Genomic DNA, 15,056 nt, shown 5'->3' with positions numbered 1-15,056 from the left:
TATTAATATGTGAGATGCAGGTGCAACACCTGTCCCCTGCATCAACACAGCCTTTGCTAGTCTAGTCCTGTGAGTGGTATATCTGAGGCAACCGTATTGTGTTTCAACTTCTTTGCAAGTACTGCTCTACAGTTTATGCTGACATGTCCAATTGTGGCTTTTCAGTTATAAGTTCAGTTATCAGTTTTCCACTAATTATGAGTTTAGTTATCAATTTTCTAATTATAAGTTCAGTTATCAATTTTCTGAACACACTCCTCACAAGGACCGGTGTGATGGAGTCAACTTTCTGAAACCATTTATATGGTGCTGTAGGTTGGATCCCAGGTATTACCCTGCAACCATTCATCAGAGTAGGCACTTGTTTGCAAGTAATCGACAGAAACGGATTTTCATTCCTGCTCTAAATCCTTAAAAATGACAGTGCTATGCAGAGAAGTGATGTAGCATAGTGGTTAAGATACATTCATGACATGCAGAAAGTTGAGGGTTTGAATCTTTTAAGGTGCTTCGAAATGATTTATTTTTAAATCTCGATCATACTGACTTCGATCATTATTTTTATGTAGTTAATTTGTTTAACTGTAAATTTCTTGTGTCTAATCCTTTGCTGTGTCATTTATATCATCGTATTGGCTTTTTTATTTGCTCAATTTTTTTTTCATTCCAGTCATTCTTTTTTTGTTTTGAATCTTCTGGCTGCATGTGATTTTCTTTATCTTCATTAATCTCTCATAATACTTAAATGTTTGAAATGTTGATCTATCGTGTAAAAATAAAATATGGAATACTCTATTTGATTGTTGTACAGTGGTATTTTTTTGTTGCAAGATGTGCCTGTTTTTGTATGGTATTTATCATAGAAATATTTGAAACAAAAATTCCTGTAGAAATATTTGAAACATAAATTCATGATGCACTGAGAATAACGTGACACAGATGAAGATCTCATCAAAAGAAGGAATTAGAAATAGAACACATTTCCAGAAAAATGAGGAATACATAGACAAAAATATAAAGTGATGAAAAAGAAAAAATTAAATTGAAGTTAATACATAAAAATAATTAAAATCACACGGGTGAAGATATGCGAAAAAAGTGAGAGCAATGCTTTTTTAATCCATGGATTAGAAAAAGATATATTTTCAAACCTATTATATAATAAGTCATTTCAATAAAGATGCAAAAATAAAAATCCAGAGCACCTGACAGCACTTGAACCCACAATCTGCTGCACAGCAGATACTTATCGTAACTATTAAGCTATGCCCCTGCACTGTCTTTTAAAGCTCTAGAGCATCATTCAAAATTCTTTTTTGTCAATTATTCGCATGCAGGGGCCTACTTTGATGAATGGCTGCAGGGTGTGATAACTGGAACCCTAACATGTACCACTGCACAGAAGGTTTCAAATAGTCAATCCTACTCCTTGGGAGCTCTCCCTGCCAGCATATCATGATTAACTTCAGTGATTGGTGAATAACCTGTCATAATGGTGGAAGTTGAAGGAGAATATCTGTGCTTAATAGTTCAAGAAATTCATATTTTAATTCTATATTTCACTTTGTTTAAAAAAGAAATTGTTAATGCATGCTTTAATTGATTTTTGAGATTATTGACAACTCTTCTGCTTGCAGCAGTTGTAGAAAAAAATATGTGATGTAGAATTACCTTTTGTTCTAAATGGATTTTTAAAAAAGCATTCTGAAATTAAAAAAGAAAATATCTGTGATTGGTACCTTGAACTTTAAAGAGCATATGTGCGGATCAGCATGACTTTCATACTTGAAAATCTGCACAATGAGTGAACATGATAGTGATGCAAGTGTGCAGTTTACGTAAGTCGAGTGATTCACTAAATTTTTTCTTCATCACTTTCAAAAAACCTCTACCAATAGAGCTCTAGATGTGTGACTAAGAGCTGGGGTCAATCTTATAGTGCTATATGACTATTGTGATCTAGAGGTAGTGATATAGTCATCATCTTCTTCAATCTGTTACTGTAAAAGTACTTGAACATACATCTAGTGTTGAAATTGGTGCAAACTGTCCAGTGCACAATTTGCTTTTACAGAAGTTGCAGGAAGAAGGTATAGATAATTGGGTGCTAGGAGTTAAACTGGAATAGAAATAAATGCGTGAAGTCAAGTCTGCAGAATACAATTCCAAGTGTGTTCTTCAGCCATCCACTTTACCTTCTGCCAGATTTCTTGTTTCACTTAGTAACTATTGCTATGATTCTTATTAGAAAACATTTTTAACTGATAGTTGTTTCTGCAGGTTTTGGAAATAAATGCATCCAGCAGGAGGACAGGAAAGCGAATCCTTGCAGATCTTCAGGAGGCAACACAGTCGCATAGAATAGGAGTACCTGGAGCTGATTCCAATCAATCAACAATAACAAAAATATTCAAAAGAGGTTGTACAAAATAAATATTTTGTTTTTATAAAGCTGCTACATCTTGACTGTCATTAAAAATTACCAGGATGTCTTTGAAGCACAAAAAGTGACAACAGATATGACATGTGAAAGACATAGTTGCTATTTGATGGCCCTTGTTTTGTAATTCCCTAAAAGTTCTGTTTTTCACCCAGGGTTTATTTATTAAAATTTAATTTTTGTGGTAATTCCTTCTTATTTTCAGGAATGGGGAATTCAAAAACAGACTCAAATGAAAGGTCCATGAAGAAGGAAATGTCTTTGATTCTTGTTGAAGAAGTAAGTTTGTTCTTTTATTCTTAATAAAGGTTAACATACTGTAAATGTAAATGAAACTTCCTGTTTAAATGGGATCATTGCATTGTATTTAGTTCTGAAAGTACTTTGCTTTTGAAAATTTCTTCTTCTTGTTCATTGTTTTGCCTACACAAGGCCAGTGGAAGTACATGACATTGTAACAAACCAATATTTGAGCCTCACTTTTTTCTGTTAAAAGCTGAAGAAAATCTGAAGCATTTTTCTGTACAATGCAAGATTTTAGACACGTTACAGTGGTCAAAAGCAGGTCACAGAATACATTTTAAATGACACTTTGAAAGACATGTTTCAGTGAACTATCAAAGTAAGTGAAGAAGTGTTTGCTGGGTTTTTTTTTTTTGGGGGGGGGGGGGGGGCAGCATAGCAGATATATGGGTTGACAGTTAAATTCATTTTAGATCATTTGTTGTGAAATGAGAAAGGAGGAGAATGGCCTGTATGAGGGTTGTTTAGAATAAACTGTATGAAAATATTCCTAAAGACATCTGTTATGTATCGTTGCATTTGATTTGCAATTAAGAACATCTGATGACCACTCCCTGCCCTTGCTGTCATATTTTCCATTTGGATTGATATGTCTTTGCATAAAAAAGCAGTGTTTAAATAGAATATCTTTGCTGCTTTTGTGTCACAGTGTAAGATTTTTGAAATAATTGTTTCAGGTGGATATTGTGTTTGATGACTATGATGAAGGATTTGTTTCTGCTTTGTCTACACTTGTGACAACCTCAAAACGCCCAGTTATTTTTACTGCAACGGATGAAAATTGTCTTCAAGTCACACGTCTTGTAGACAAGCATCTTGTACTAAAATATGATGTTGTTACATCCAGAATATTAAGTAAGTTTATATGTCAGTGAATTCAATAATACACAGCAAAAATGCAGTGAATTTAATGTCAAAAAAACTGACTTTAAGAACATAAAACTCATTCACTTAGTTGATTTAGTAAATGGAGCAATATCAATAAAAAATACACATGAATTTTAGTCTGTTGCCCTCTTTAATTTCTTAGATGACAGTTAAAAGAGAGAAGGAACCTTGAAACATGCTTTACGTTGTGAAGCAGAGGAAAAAAATCTTACAGAATAATTGGCCTGTAAAGTTATACACATATGAAGAAGTACCAAAGGCAGAGGTGGGACCTAGTATTGACAGTTAAAATAACAGAGCACCTAATAAAGATAGCTATCTGATTTAACAGTGATACAAACAAGGGGATTGTACGCAGGGTAATAGCAATCTGAAGTACTAAATACGGGTAAAAACTAGTGAGAGGGAAATATGAATAGAAAAATGATTAAAGTTATTAAAAGGTGGCAAAAGGCTGATGGCGTGCTCACAGTGAAAGTGTGTGTGTGTGTGTGTGTGTGTGTGTGTGTGTGTGTGTGTGTGCGTACGGAGGGGGAGGGGGGCGGGGGACTTGTAAGCACAGAATCATGAAGTACTAAATCAGAGTTCAAAACATTAAGTAGAAGTGAAAACTGACTAATAACAGTAATAGTAGCAGTGGTGTTGATTGTTGTGGTCATAGCCATAGGAAGGTACTGAGAGTGAATCATGGAAATATTTGGATCTCTAGGACAGATTTTTTAGTGTGAAAGTTATAGATGTTGAGCATGAGATAGTAGGAGGAATACTCATAGCTCTCCAGCAGAAGAGTTAATTTACAGCTAAATGTTGCACAAACCTGCAAGAGTCATGTAAAATATACATTTGGATGTGCCCAGAAAGTCCGGTTGCTCAATTATTGTCACAATAATTGTAAGTTTATGTTACAAGACATAGTTTGTTCTTACAATTGTGGTGTAGTGGTTAGACCCTAAATTTTCATTTGTGACACTTGTTGTTCAAATTCTAATTTGACCTTCGTTTGGATTTTTCATGGTTTTTATAGATTGCTTAAGGCAATCGCTAGGATGTTTCCTTTCAAAAAGCCACAACTGATTTCCTTCCCCAATCAGAGGTTGTATTTTGTTTCTAATGACCGTGATCTTCCTTCTTTATAATAATTCCATCATCAGTCTTCAAAATGATTTTGTTAAGTCTGTTGTGTCCTGCTTCTAATCCTTCTAATAAATCTGTGTTCATCTCTCCTGCTATCTAATCTTTGTTCTTCTTCTTTTCTCTTTTTCCAGTTCCTGTGCACAACTATGTTCTTTCTTTCTCAATTAATCATTTATTTACAGCATGATGGATGTTTACTAATTATGGGCAAAGTTGAAACTGATTGTATAAGTGGCATTCAAAAAGAAACGAGCCGGAGGCATAATTATAGAAACCAGTACCTGTATGTTAGAAGTATTGACTCTGGCTGTTGAAACACTTGTCTCACTGTGACACAAGGTGGTGAATGGCTATCTCAAAAAATTCCCAGGGCTGTGATCTTAACCAGTTCTGCACGTACACCTGGACATTATCGTCCAAGGTGAATCGTTTGCCCCTCAGAGCCTTTTTAAAGGGACCGAAAATGGCGTAATCTTCTGATTCACTTCCTGCAGTACGGGACAACAGTGAATGCCCAGCATTACTCACAAACTTTGACTACCCTTCGCCAAGTGATCAAATCAAAACGACCAGGCAATCTCACCCGTGGGGTCATTCTGCTCTACGACAATGCAAAGCCTCATATGGCCAACACAGTTGCGGCACTCCTGCAGAAATTCGAATGGGAAGTTCTCGGCCAACCTCCATACAGTCCGGACCTCTCTCCCTGTGACTATGCCCTTTTTGGTCCCCTTAAAATAACTCTGAGGGGTAAATGATTCAGCTTGGGACGAAGACGTCCAGCTGCGCATGCGGAACTGGATAACATCACAGCCCCAGGAATTTTATGAGACAGCAATTCACCGCCTTGTGTCACAGTGGGACAAGTGTCTCAACAGCCAGTGTCAATACTTCCAACATACAGGTACTGGTTTCTGTAATTATGCCTCCAGCTCATGTCTTTTTGAATGCCCCTTATACACCATGCTCCGGAGAACTCGGTGACAAAGTAAGTGGATTAATGACAGAAAAGATCCAGCGTGTTTTAATAATAAAATTCGAAATTTACTGAGGAAGCGGAGACTGTTGCACACTCAGTTCAAAAATGAATGCACGAATGATGACAGGCAAAAGTTCCTAGAAATTCATGTATCAGTAAGATTGATGCATAAAAAGCTTACAACCACCACCACCACCATACCATTCCAATAGATCTTGCTGAGAACCCAAGAAAATTCTGGTCCTATGTAAACTCACTATGCAGATCAAAGGTTTTTATCCAGTCACTTGTTGATGAGTCTGGTGTGGCAACCGAAGACAGTGAAAGGAAGGGCAAATGGTTTTACAGAGAGAACTCTATGGTGTTGTCTCCTTACTTAGATTGGATTTGTTGTGAATCTCTCACCAAGAACGAGATCCCAAGTGACTGGAAAAAGAAGTGAGGGTGAGTGCTGTATGCAAGAAGGTTAAAACAATGGGTCCACAAAATTACAGACAAATATCCTTAACATCAGTTTGCTACAGAAGTCTTGAATGTATTTTCAGTTTGGATATAGTATATTTCTGTGAGACAGTAGAGCTTCTGTCAACAAATGAATGCGGATTTAGAAAGCATCATTCATGCGAAACTTAGCTTGCCAGTTTCTGACATGATACCCTGTGTACCATGGATGAAGGGTTACAAGTAATTTTGTATTCCTAGATTTCCTGAAAGCATTTGACATGGTTCCCATTGCAGACTGTCAACAAAGGTACAAGCATGAGGAATAAGTCACAGTTATCTAAGTGACTCGAAGCCTTCTTGAATAATAGACCTTATTACATTGTCCGCGACAGTGAGTGTTCATCAGAGACCAGAGTATCATCAGGAATGCCGCAGGGAAGTGTGATGATGACTGCTATTATTTTCTGTATACAGGGTGTCCCATTTATCTTGACCACCCTAAATAACTGTTTGTCCAGATGCAAATTACAAAATGCTTCAAGCAATTGTTCTTTAGCCATCAGGGGAACATCAATCAGCATGATTGCCTTCATTGTAGCTTTGTTTTTTACAAAGGTATGAACAGCGGTATGACTTTTTTAAATGGCACCCTGTATTTTTTATTCAGTAATTCATTTCCTCTCCTAAACACCTATTCAAATATGTATCACAGTGTACCATTCACTGAAACACAACGTTATGTAATTAATAACACAACATTTACTTTGAGCCCGGGATCACAAACTCGTCCACCTGCTGGAGTTGTCAGAAAACAAATGAAAACCAAGTAAAAACATAACACAAAATTGACTTTAACTCTCCTGTACCTTTGCTCAGGAGTAGTAGAACATTCAAAGGTACTCAAAGTACTGACTGACCCTGGACACCAATACACTGGTGCACTCGTTGAATGAAAGAATTATTTACTGCTTCCAGTGTTGGCTGCTGAAGAGAATTAGAAGCAAGCACGATATGCTCCTGCATGTCCTCTGGAGTTGTTGAAATATCGCGATAGACGATGTCTTTAATGCATCCCCAAAGAACAAAGTTCAAAGAATTTAAATCAGGAGACCTTGCAGGCCAAGTAACTGTTCCTCCTCAATCAATCCATCTGGCAGGATATCTTTGGTTCAGAACACGAGGTGCATGTAAGGCATTGTGTGCTGGACATCCATCATGTTAATACCACATAAACATTCTCGTTCTTAGTGGAAGAAGAGGAGGAAGTTGGCATTCATCTGAGGAAGTTGGCATGAAATAGGGGCCAATAATTGTAGTACCAAGCATCCCACACCAGACGTTAACTCTCCATTGATGCTGATGTTCCACCTGTCTAAGCCATCGTGGCTTGTCGCTGGACCAATAATGCATGTTCCTTGTATTTACCTGTCCTTTGTTTGAGAAGAAACACTCATCGGTAAATAGAACATTGGAGAAGTAGTTTGGGTTGGCGAGGATTTGCTGCTGTGCCCACTGACAGAACTGTACACGATTCTGGAAGTCATTCCCATGCAATTCTTGATGTAAGTGTACATGGTAAGGATGGAACCAGTGACGTGTAAGAATAGGGTGTACACTGGTTTTAGGAATGCCAATCTCATGTTCAAGCTCTCGTGTGCTCACATGTGGATTCACAGCAACGGAAGCGAGAACAGTAACTTCGGCAGCCTCGTCTGTGCGAGTGCTATGACGATTGCATTGTCGTGGGTTGAAACTTCCTGTTTGCTGAAGCGTCACAACAAGATGAGAAAACATCCGTCAGGAAGGTGGGTTCTTGTCAGGATATCGCTCTCTGTACAGTTCTGCTGCCTGCATAGCATTTTGCCTACCTTCAACAATAATAATAAAATAAACTTTATGTCGAAGCAATTTGTAGGAAGGACAGCCTTTACTGTATGCCTAATCTACACAACAGTATTTAAAAGGACTAAATTACTGTACTAAATCTACCCGTACATAAGAAAACAGTATTGCAATTACTGTTCTGCTAACTTACATTCCACATGGATGAGTAACATTTCTACCTTCTCTTCATTGGTATACATTCTACTCACACAACTCTTCAACTGACGATGGTTGACAGAATGACGGGTGTGCATTCTATTTATGTTTACATTTGTCCTCTGTCAACGCCAGTACATGTATGTGTTCCATTACCCAGCATATCTGCACTAAGCACTGGGGGCGTCAACTCCAATGTTGTGTTATGTAATTAATAATGTTGTGTTTCAGTAAATGGTACACTGTGATACATTTTTGAATAGGTCTTTAGGAGAGAAAGTGAATTACTGAATATAAAATACAGGGTGTCATTTGAAAAAGCCATCCCACTGTTCATATCTTTGCAAAAAACAAAGCTACTATCAAAGCAGTCATGCTGATTGATATCCCCCAGATGGCTAAAGAGCATTTGCTTGAAAAATTTTGTAATTTGCATCTGGACAAATAGTTATTTAGGGTGGTCAAGATAAATGGGATACCCTATATATAAATGATCTGATGCACAGGGTGAACAGCAGTCTGCGGCTGTTTGCTGATGATGCTGTGATGTACAGGAAGGTGTCATCACTGAGTGACTAGGTGCATACGATATGACTTACATCAAATTTATAGTTGGTATGATGTATGGCAGCTTGCTCTAAATGTAGGAAAATGTAAATTAATGGAGACGAGTAGGAAAAACAATCCTGTAAAATTCAAATACAGCATGAGTGGTGTGCTGTTTAACACAATAGTGTTGGTTAAATATCTAGGTATAACATTGCAAAACAACATGAAATTGAACGAGCACATAGGATGGTAGTAGGGAAGACAAATAGTAGACTTCAGTTAATTGAGAGAATTTTAGGGAATTGTGGTTCATCTGTAAAGGACATCATATATAGAGCACTAGTGCAACCAGGTCAGATTAAATGAAACTGTCGAAGCAATTCTGAAGCAGGCTCCTGCATTCATTATTGATACATTTGATCAACCTGTGAATATTACAGAGATGCTTCGTGATTTCAAATCAGAATCTCCAGAGCAAAGAAGACATTCTTTTTCTGGAACACTATTGAGAAAATCTAGAAAACAGCCATTTGAAGCTAACTGCAGAATGATTGTTCTGTCAACAATTTACATTTCACATAAGGTCCACGAAGATATGAGAAATTAGGGCTCCTACTGAGGCATATAAAGTCATTTTACCCTTGCTCTAATTTTGAGTAGAACAGGAAAGAAAATGATGAGCAATTTACAAGGTACCCTATGTCACACAGCTTATGGTGGCTTGTGAAGAATGTATGTAGATGGATATGTAGATACGACACACATTTTGATTTATGTACTAGCTTTACCCTTTCAGTATTGTATACTATATTGTATCTTAATGTAACATTAAACCTTTTCCCTTTTAAGACTGAACCCTACGAAATATTAATATTTATCCCCCCTTTTGGTACTGTTCAAATTAAGATAACAAAGCTCTACCTGATCACTGGTCAGAGCTACTATGAATGTGAGAATGGTCATCTTTAAAAGATGTGTTGCTGATGTATCGTGAAGATATGATTTTATTTTATGTGACTCACTATTTTGTCTTTGATCAACGTATCTTTCTTTTGTCGGACTTAACCCGCTGTGTTTTTTGGCTAAATTTAAACTGAAAACCTTGTTTGAAGCTATTGTATCTTTGTACATGAAAAATACATTTGTATCCCCTGCTCACTTCTGTCTGTATGTATGTATGTATGTCAGTTTTGACTAATAGATAGTTCCACGAAGAAGATTTTGTGTATACAAATTTGAAATATTTCATAAAAAATGAGTGAATTATGATGAACTAAGGTCCGCTGCTGCTGTGAAAACAGTGGCATTTCCACCTAGCAGTACAGCCTCACAGCTCCAGAGCATAATGAAGCTAGAGCAGACTAAGATTCTCACCTGATAGTCTAGCAGTATAATGTGTGCCTTAAAACAAAGAGGTCGTGGTATTGAATTCCGGTTGTACCACAGATTTTTCGCACTGTCTAGCATTCACCTCTCAGTGGTATGGATACTCGTCAGAAGCGAAACATCATTTAGATTCCACGCTAAACTATAGGTCTCCTTTTCTCAAAGGTGAATAGGAGGGGGATTAGCAGTCTATGGATAAAGTGCATGTTGGTTAATCGAAAGGTCACGGTATTGAATCCCGGTCAATCTCTGAATTTTTGTGTATGTTTTGTAACACAGCATTCACCTCTTAGTGATCTGGAGATTCGCCAGTAACAAAACATGGTTTGGGTTCCACTTTTCACTGTTGCATAACTTGGGTAGCCGATGTCCAGCTGAGAGACTTGCACAAGCCCATTGAGTCCTGTGAAATTATTATTATCAGAATTGATCTGTACATCAGGGTGTATACAAAAGACACAACCAGGAAATCTGTGGAGAACATGAGAATTTTTTTCATTTGGGAAACATTCGGGTATTTTTTTAGAATTCCAGGAATTTTTCATTGTTTTAGTTTTCAGTTTTTTTTTTTTAAATTTTGACTTGAGAACTGATACTCTAACAAAGAATTTTACTTCAGCCTGCTATTGCAGAATAATACTGCAGCAGTAAAACACAAATGAGAGAATAACACCAAAACAAAACTTCAGTTACAAAGAAAATGCGCCATTTACAACAACAAAATACATAGCACACATGAACGTCTGTGTCAGAAGTGTCAAAGGTTTTAGAACAAGTCTATGCAAAACTTCTTACCAACAGACTGACTTTAATGAATGCGATGTCACACTTTTCATTTCTAACAGGTTACGGAAAAATATTGGAAATGGTGGTTTGAGAAGCATAACTTCTGAAGTAATTTTCCATTTACACAAGGTGAATTATTGTATGAGTGAGAATGTGTAATAAATTTCTTCAATCACAGAGCATTTGACTGCCATTCAACCCTTAATACTTTGGGGACCAGCCACTTAGAAAAATTTCGGACCCAGAAGACTAGCCATGTATGCATTATTTAAAATTTTACTGGTACATCTGTGTTTGATATATCTTAATAGGTAACACAAAAAATACCAGTATTATACATTAAACCTTGTAACTCTACTATATGTATATTAATTTAAACCATTAACTTCTCTTATTCGTGTGCTCGTGCTACTTAACAGTAATGTTGCTATTGGCTGATTACATTGTGTGTCCTATGCCCTGAATATCTGCTGTCATTGGTGATATCTGTGATGTAAGGTATGGCTGGCTGACAAAAGCACATCGCGATCTTCGTGTCAGTACTTCAGAAACTGCCTTGCTGATTTTGGTGTAATTTATATTTATACTTCCGTAATATGAAAATCCCCCCCATGAACCAATGACCTTGCCGTTGGTGGGGAGGCATGCGTGCCTCAACGATACAGATAGTGGTACTGTAGGTGCAACCACAAAGGAGGGGTATCTGTTGAGAGGCCAGACAAACGTGTGGTTCCTGAAGAGGGGCAGCTGCCTTTTCAGTAGTTGCAGGGGCAACAGTCTGGATGATTGACTGATCTGGCCTTGTAACACTAACCAAAACGGCCTTGCTGTTGTGGTACTGCAAACGGCTGAAAGCAAGGGGAAACCACAGCCGTAATTTTTCCAGAGGGCATGCAGCTTTACTGTATGGTTAAATGATGATGGCGTCCTCTTGGGTAAAATATTCCGGAGGTAAAATAGTCCCCCATTCGGATCTCCGGGCGGGGACTACTCAGGAGGACGTCGTTATCACGAGAAAGAAAACTGGCATTCTACGGATCGGAGCGTGGAATGTCAGATCCCTTAATCGGGCAGGTAGGTTAGAAAATTTAAAAAGGGAAATGGATAGGTTAAAGTTAGATGTAGTGGGAATTAGTGAAGTTCAGTGGCAGGAGGAACAAGACTTCTGGTCAGGTGAATACAGGGTTATAAATACAAAATCAAATAGGGGTAATGCAGGAGAAGGTTTAATAATGAACAAAAAGTAGGAGTGCGGGTAAGCTACTACAAACAGCATAGTGAACATATTATAGTGGCCAAGATAGACACGTAGCCCATGCCTACCACAGTAGTACAAGTTTATATGCCAACTAGCTCTGCAGATGACGAAGAAATTGAAGAAATGTATGATGAGATAAAAGAAATTATTCAGGTAGTGAAGGGAGACGAAAATTTAAAAGGGAGAGAAGGAATCATAGTATGTGAATGTAGATTGGGGGTAAGAAATGAAAGAGGAAGCCGCCTGGTAGAATTTTGCACAGAGCATAACTTAATCATAGCTAAGACTTGGTTCAAGAATCATAAAAGAAGGTTGTATACATGGAAGAATCCTGGAGATACTGACAGGTTTCAGATAGATTATGTAATGGTAAGACAGAGATTTAGGAACCAGGTTTTAAATTGTAGGGCATTTCCAGGGGCAGATGTGGACTCTGACCACAATCTATTGGTTATGAACTGTAGATTAAAACTGAAGAAATTGCAAAAAAGTGGGAATTTAGGGAGATGGGATCTGGATAAACTGACTAATCCGGAGGTTGTACAGAGGTTCAGGGAGAGCATAAGGGAACAATTGACAGGAATGGGGGAAAGAAATACATTAGAAGAAGAATGGGTAGCTTTGAGGGATGAAGTAGTGAAGGCAGCAGAGGATCAAGTAGGTAAAATGACGAGGGCTAGTACAAATCCTTGGGTAACAGAAGAAATATTGAATTTAATTGAGGAAAGGAGAAAATATAAAAATGCAGTAAATGAAGCAGGCAAAACGGAATACAAACGTCTAAAAAATGAGATCGACAGGAAGTGCAAAATGGCTAAGCAGGCATGGCTAGAGTACAAATGCAAGGATGTAGAGGCTTATCTCACTATGGGTAAGATAGATACTGCCTACAGGAAAATTAGAGAGACCTTTGGAGAAAAGAGAGCCACTTGTATGAATATCAAGAGCTCAGATGAAAACCCAGTTCTAAGCAAAGAGGGAAAGCAGAAAGGTGGAAGGAGTATATAGAGGGTCTATAGAAGGGCGATGTACTTGAAGACAATATTATGGAAATGGAAGAGGATGTAGATGAAGATGAAATGGGAGATACGATACTGCGTGAAGAGTTTGACAGAGCATTGAAAGACCTGAGTCGAAACAAGGCCCCGGGAGTAGACAACATTCCATTAGAACTACTGACGGCCTTGGGAGAGCCAGTCCTGACAAAACTCTACCATCTGGTGAGCAAGATGTACGAGACAGGCGAAATACTCTCAGACTTCATGAAGAATATAATAATTCCAATCCCAAAGAAAGCAGGTGTTGACAGATGTGAAAATTACCGAACTATCAGTTTAATAAGTCACAGCTGCAAAATACTGACGCGAATTCTTTACAGACGAATGGAAAAACTGGTAGAAGCCGACCTCGGGGAAGATCAGTTTGGATTCCGTAGAAATGTTGGAACACGTGAGGCAATACTGACTTTACGACTTATCTTAGAAGGAAGATTAAGCATTTGTAGACTTAGTGAAAGCTTTTGACAATGTTGACTGGAATACTCTCTTTCAAATTCTAAAGGTGTCAGGGGTAAAATACAGGGAGTGAAAGGCTATTTAAAATTTGTACAGAAACCAGATGGCAGTTATAAGAGTCGAGGGACATGAAAGGGAAGCAGTGGTTGGGAAGGGAGTGAGACAGGGTTGTGGCCTCTCCCCGATGTTATTCAATCTGTATATTGAGCAAGCAGTAAAGGAAACAAAAGAAAAATTTGGAGTAGGAACTAAAATCCATGGAGAAGAAATAAGAACTTTGAGGTTCGCCGATGACATTGTAATTCTGTCAGAGACAGCAAAGGACTTGGAAGAGCAGTTGAACGGAATGGACAGTGTCTTGAAAGGAGGATATAAGATGAACATCAACAAAAGCAAAGCGAGGATAATGGAATGTAGTCGAATTAAGTCGGGTGATGCTCAGGGAATTAGATAAGGAAGTGAGACACATTAAGTAGTAAAGGAGTTTTGCTATTTTGATGGTTGAAGTAGAGAAGATATAAAATGTAGACTGGCAATGGCAAGGAAAGCGTTTCTGAAGAAGAGAAATTTGTTAACATCGAGTATTGATTTAAGTGTCAGGAAGTCGTTTCTGAAAGTATTTGTATGGAGTGTAGCCATGTATGGAAGTGAAACATGGGCAATAAATAGTTTGGACAAGAAGAGAATAGAAGCTTTCGAAATGTGGTGCTACAGAAGAATGTTGAAGATTAGTTGTGTAGATCACATAACTAATGAGGAGGTATTGAATAGGGTTGGGGAGAAGAGAAGTTTGTGGCACAACTTGACTAGAAGAACGGATCGGTTGGTAGGACATGTCCCGATCCATCAAGGGATCACAAATTTAGCATTGGAGGGCAGTGTGGAGGGTAAAAATCGTAGAGGGAGACCAAGAGATGACTACACCAAGCAGATTCAGAAGGATGTAGGTTGCAGTAGGTACTGGGAGATGAAGGAGCTTGCACAGGATAGATTAGCATGGAGAGCTGCATCAAACCAGTCTCAGGACTGAAGACCACAACAACAACAATATGAAAATATGCAGTGTACATGTTGCCTTGCATCAAAGATCTTTCCAAAACACATGGTTTCTGCTGGGTTTTGTTTCCTAAAATACCAGGCAGCTATACCCCAATGTATAAAACATTTACCATTGTTAGGACATAAGTTTTCCAGTGCCGAGGGAAAGTAGATTGTCACTTAACAAGGAAAAAATGTGCTTCCACCTGGAGTGTAGGGTATTTTGACCCGAGGGAAAAAGTGTATTTTTAACTGGGAAATCTAGGATTTTTTTATTTTGTATGCATATACACACTT

General features: G+C 38.0%; 1 protein-coding gene across 3 annotated transcripts in view; it reads left to right on the top strand.

Annotated features, from left to right (window-relative positions):
- LOC126251803 (ATPase family AAA domain-containing protein 5) overlaps positions 1 to 15,056 on the top strand; it is a 136,730-nt gene that overhangs the window by 102,636 nt on the left and 19,038 nt on the right. For all 3 annotated transcript variants that reach the window (XM_049952443.1, XM_049952442.1, XM_049952444.1), the window contains 3 exons: positions 2,281 to 2,419; positions 2,646 to 2,719; positions 3,421 to 3,598. In XM_049952443.1, the coding sequence (XP_049808400.1) occupies positions 2,281 to 2,419; positions 2,646 to 2,719; positions 3,421 to 3,598 (391 nt within the window). The remainder of the gene's footprint in view (positions 1 to 2,280; positions 2,420 to 2,645; positions 2,720 to 3,420; positions 3,599 to 15,056) is intronic.

This window comes from Schistocerca nitens, chromosome 4 (genome assembly GCF_023898315.1).
Source record: "Schistocerca nitens isolate TAMUIC-IGC-003100 chromosome 4, iqSchNite1.1, whole genome shotgun sequence".
Classification (NCBI taxonomy): domain Eukaryota; kingdom Metazoa; phylum Arthropoda; class Insecta; order Orthoptera; family Acrididae; genus Schistocerca; species Schistocerca nitens.
Note: the sequence above shows the minus strand (reverse complement) of the source record. Positions and strands in the feature narration are given on the sequence as shown.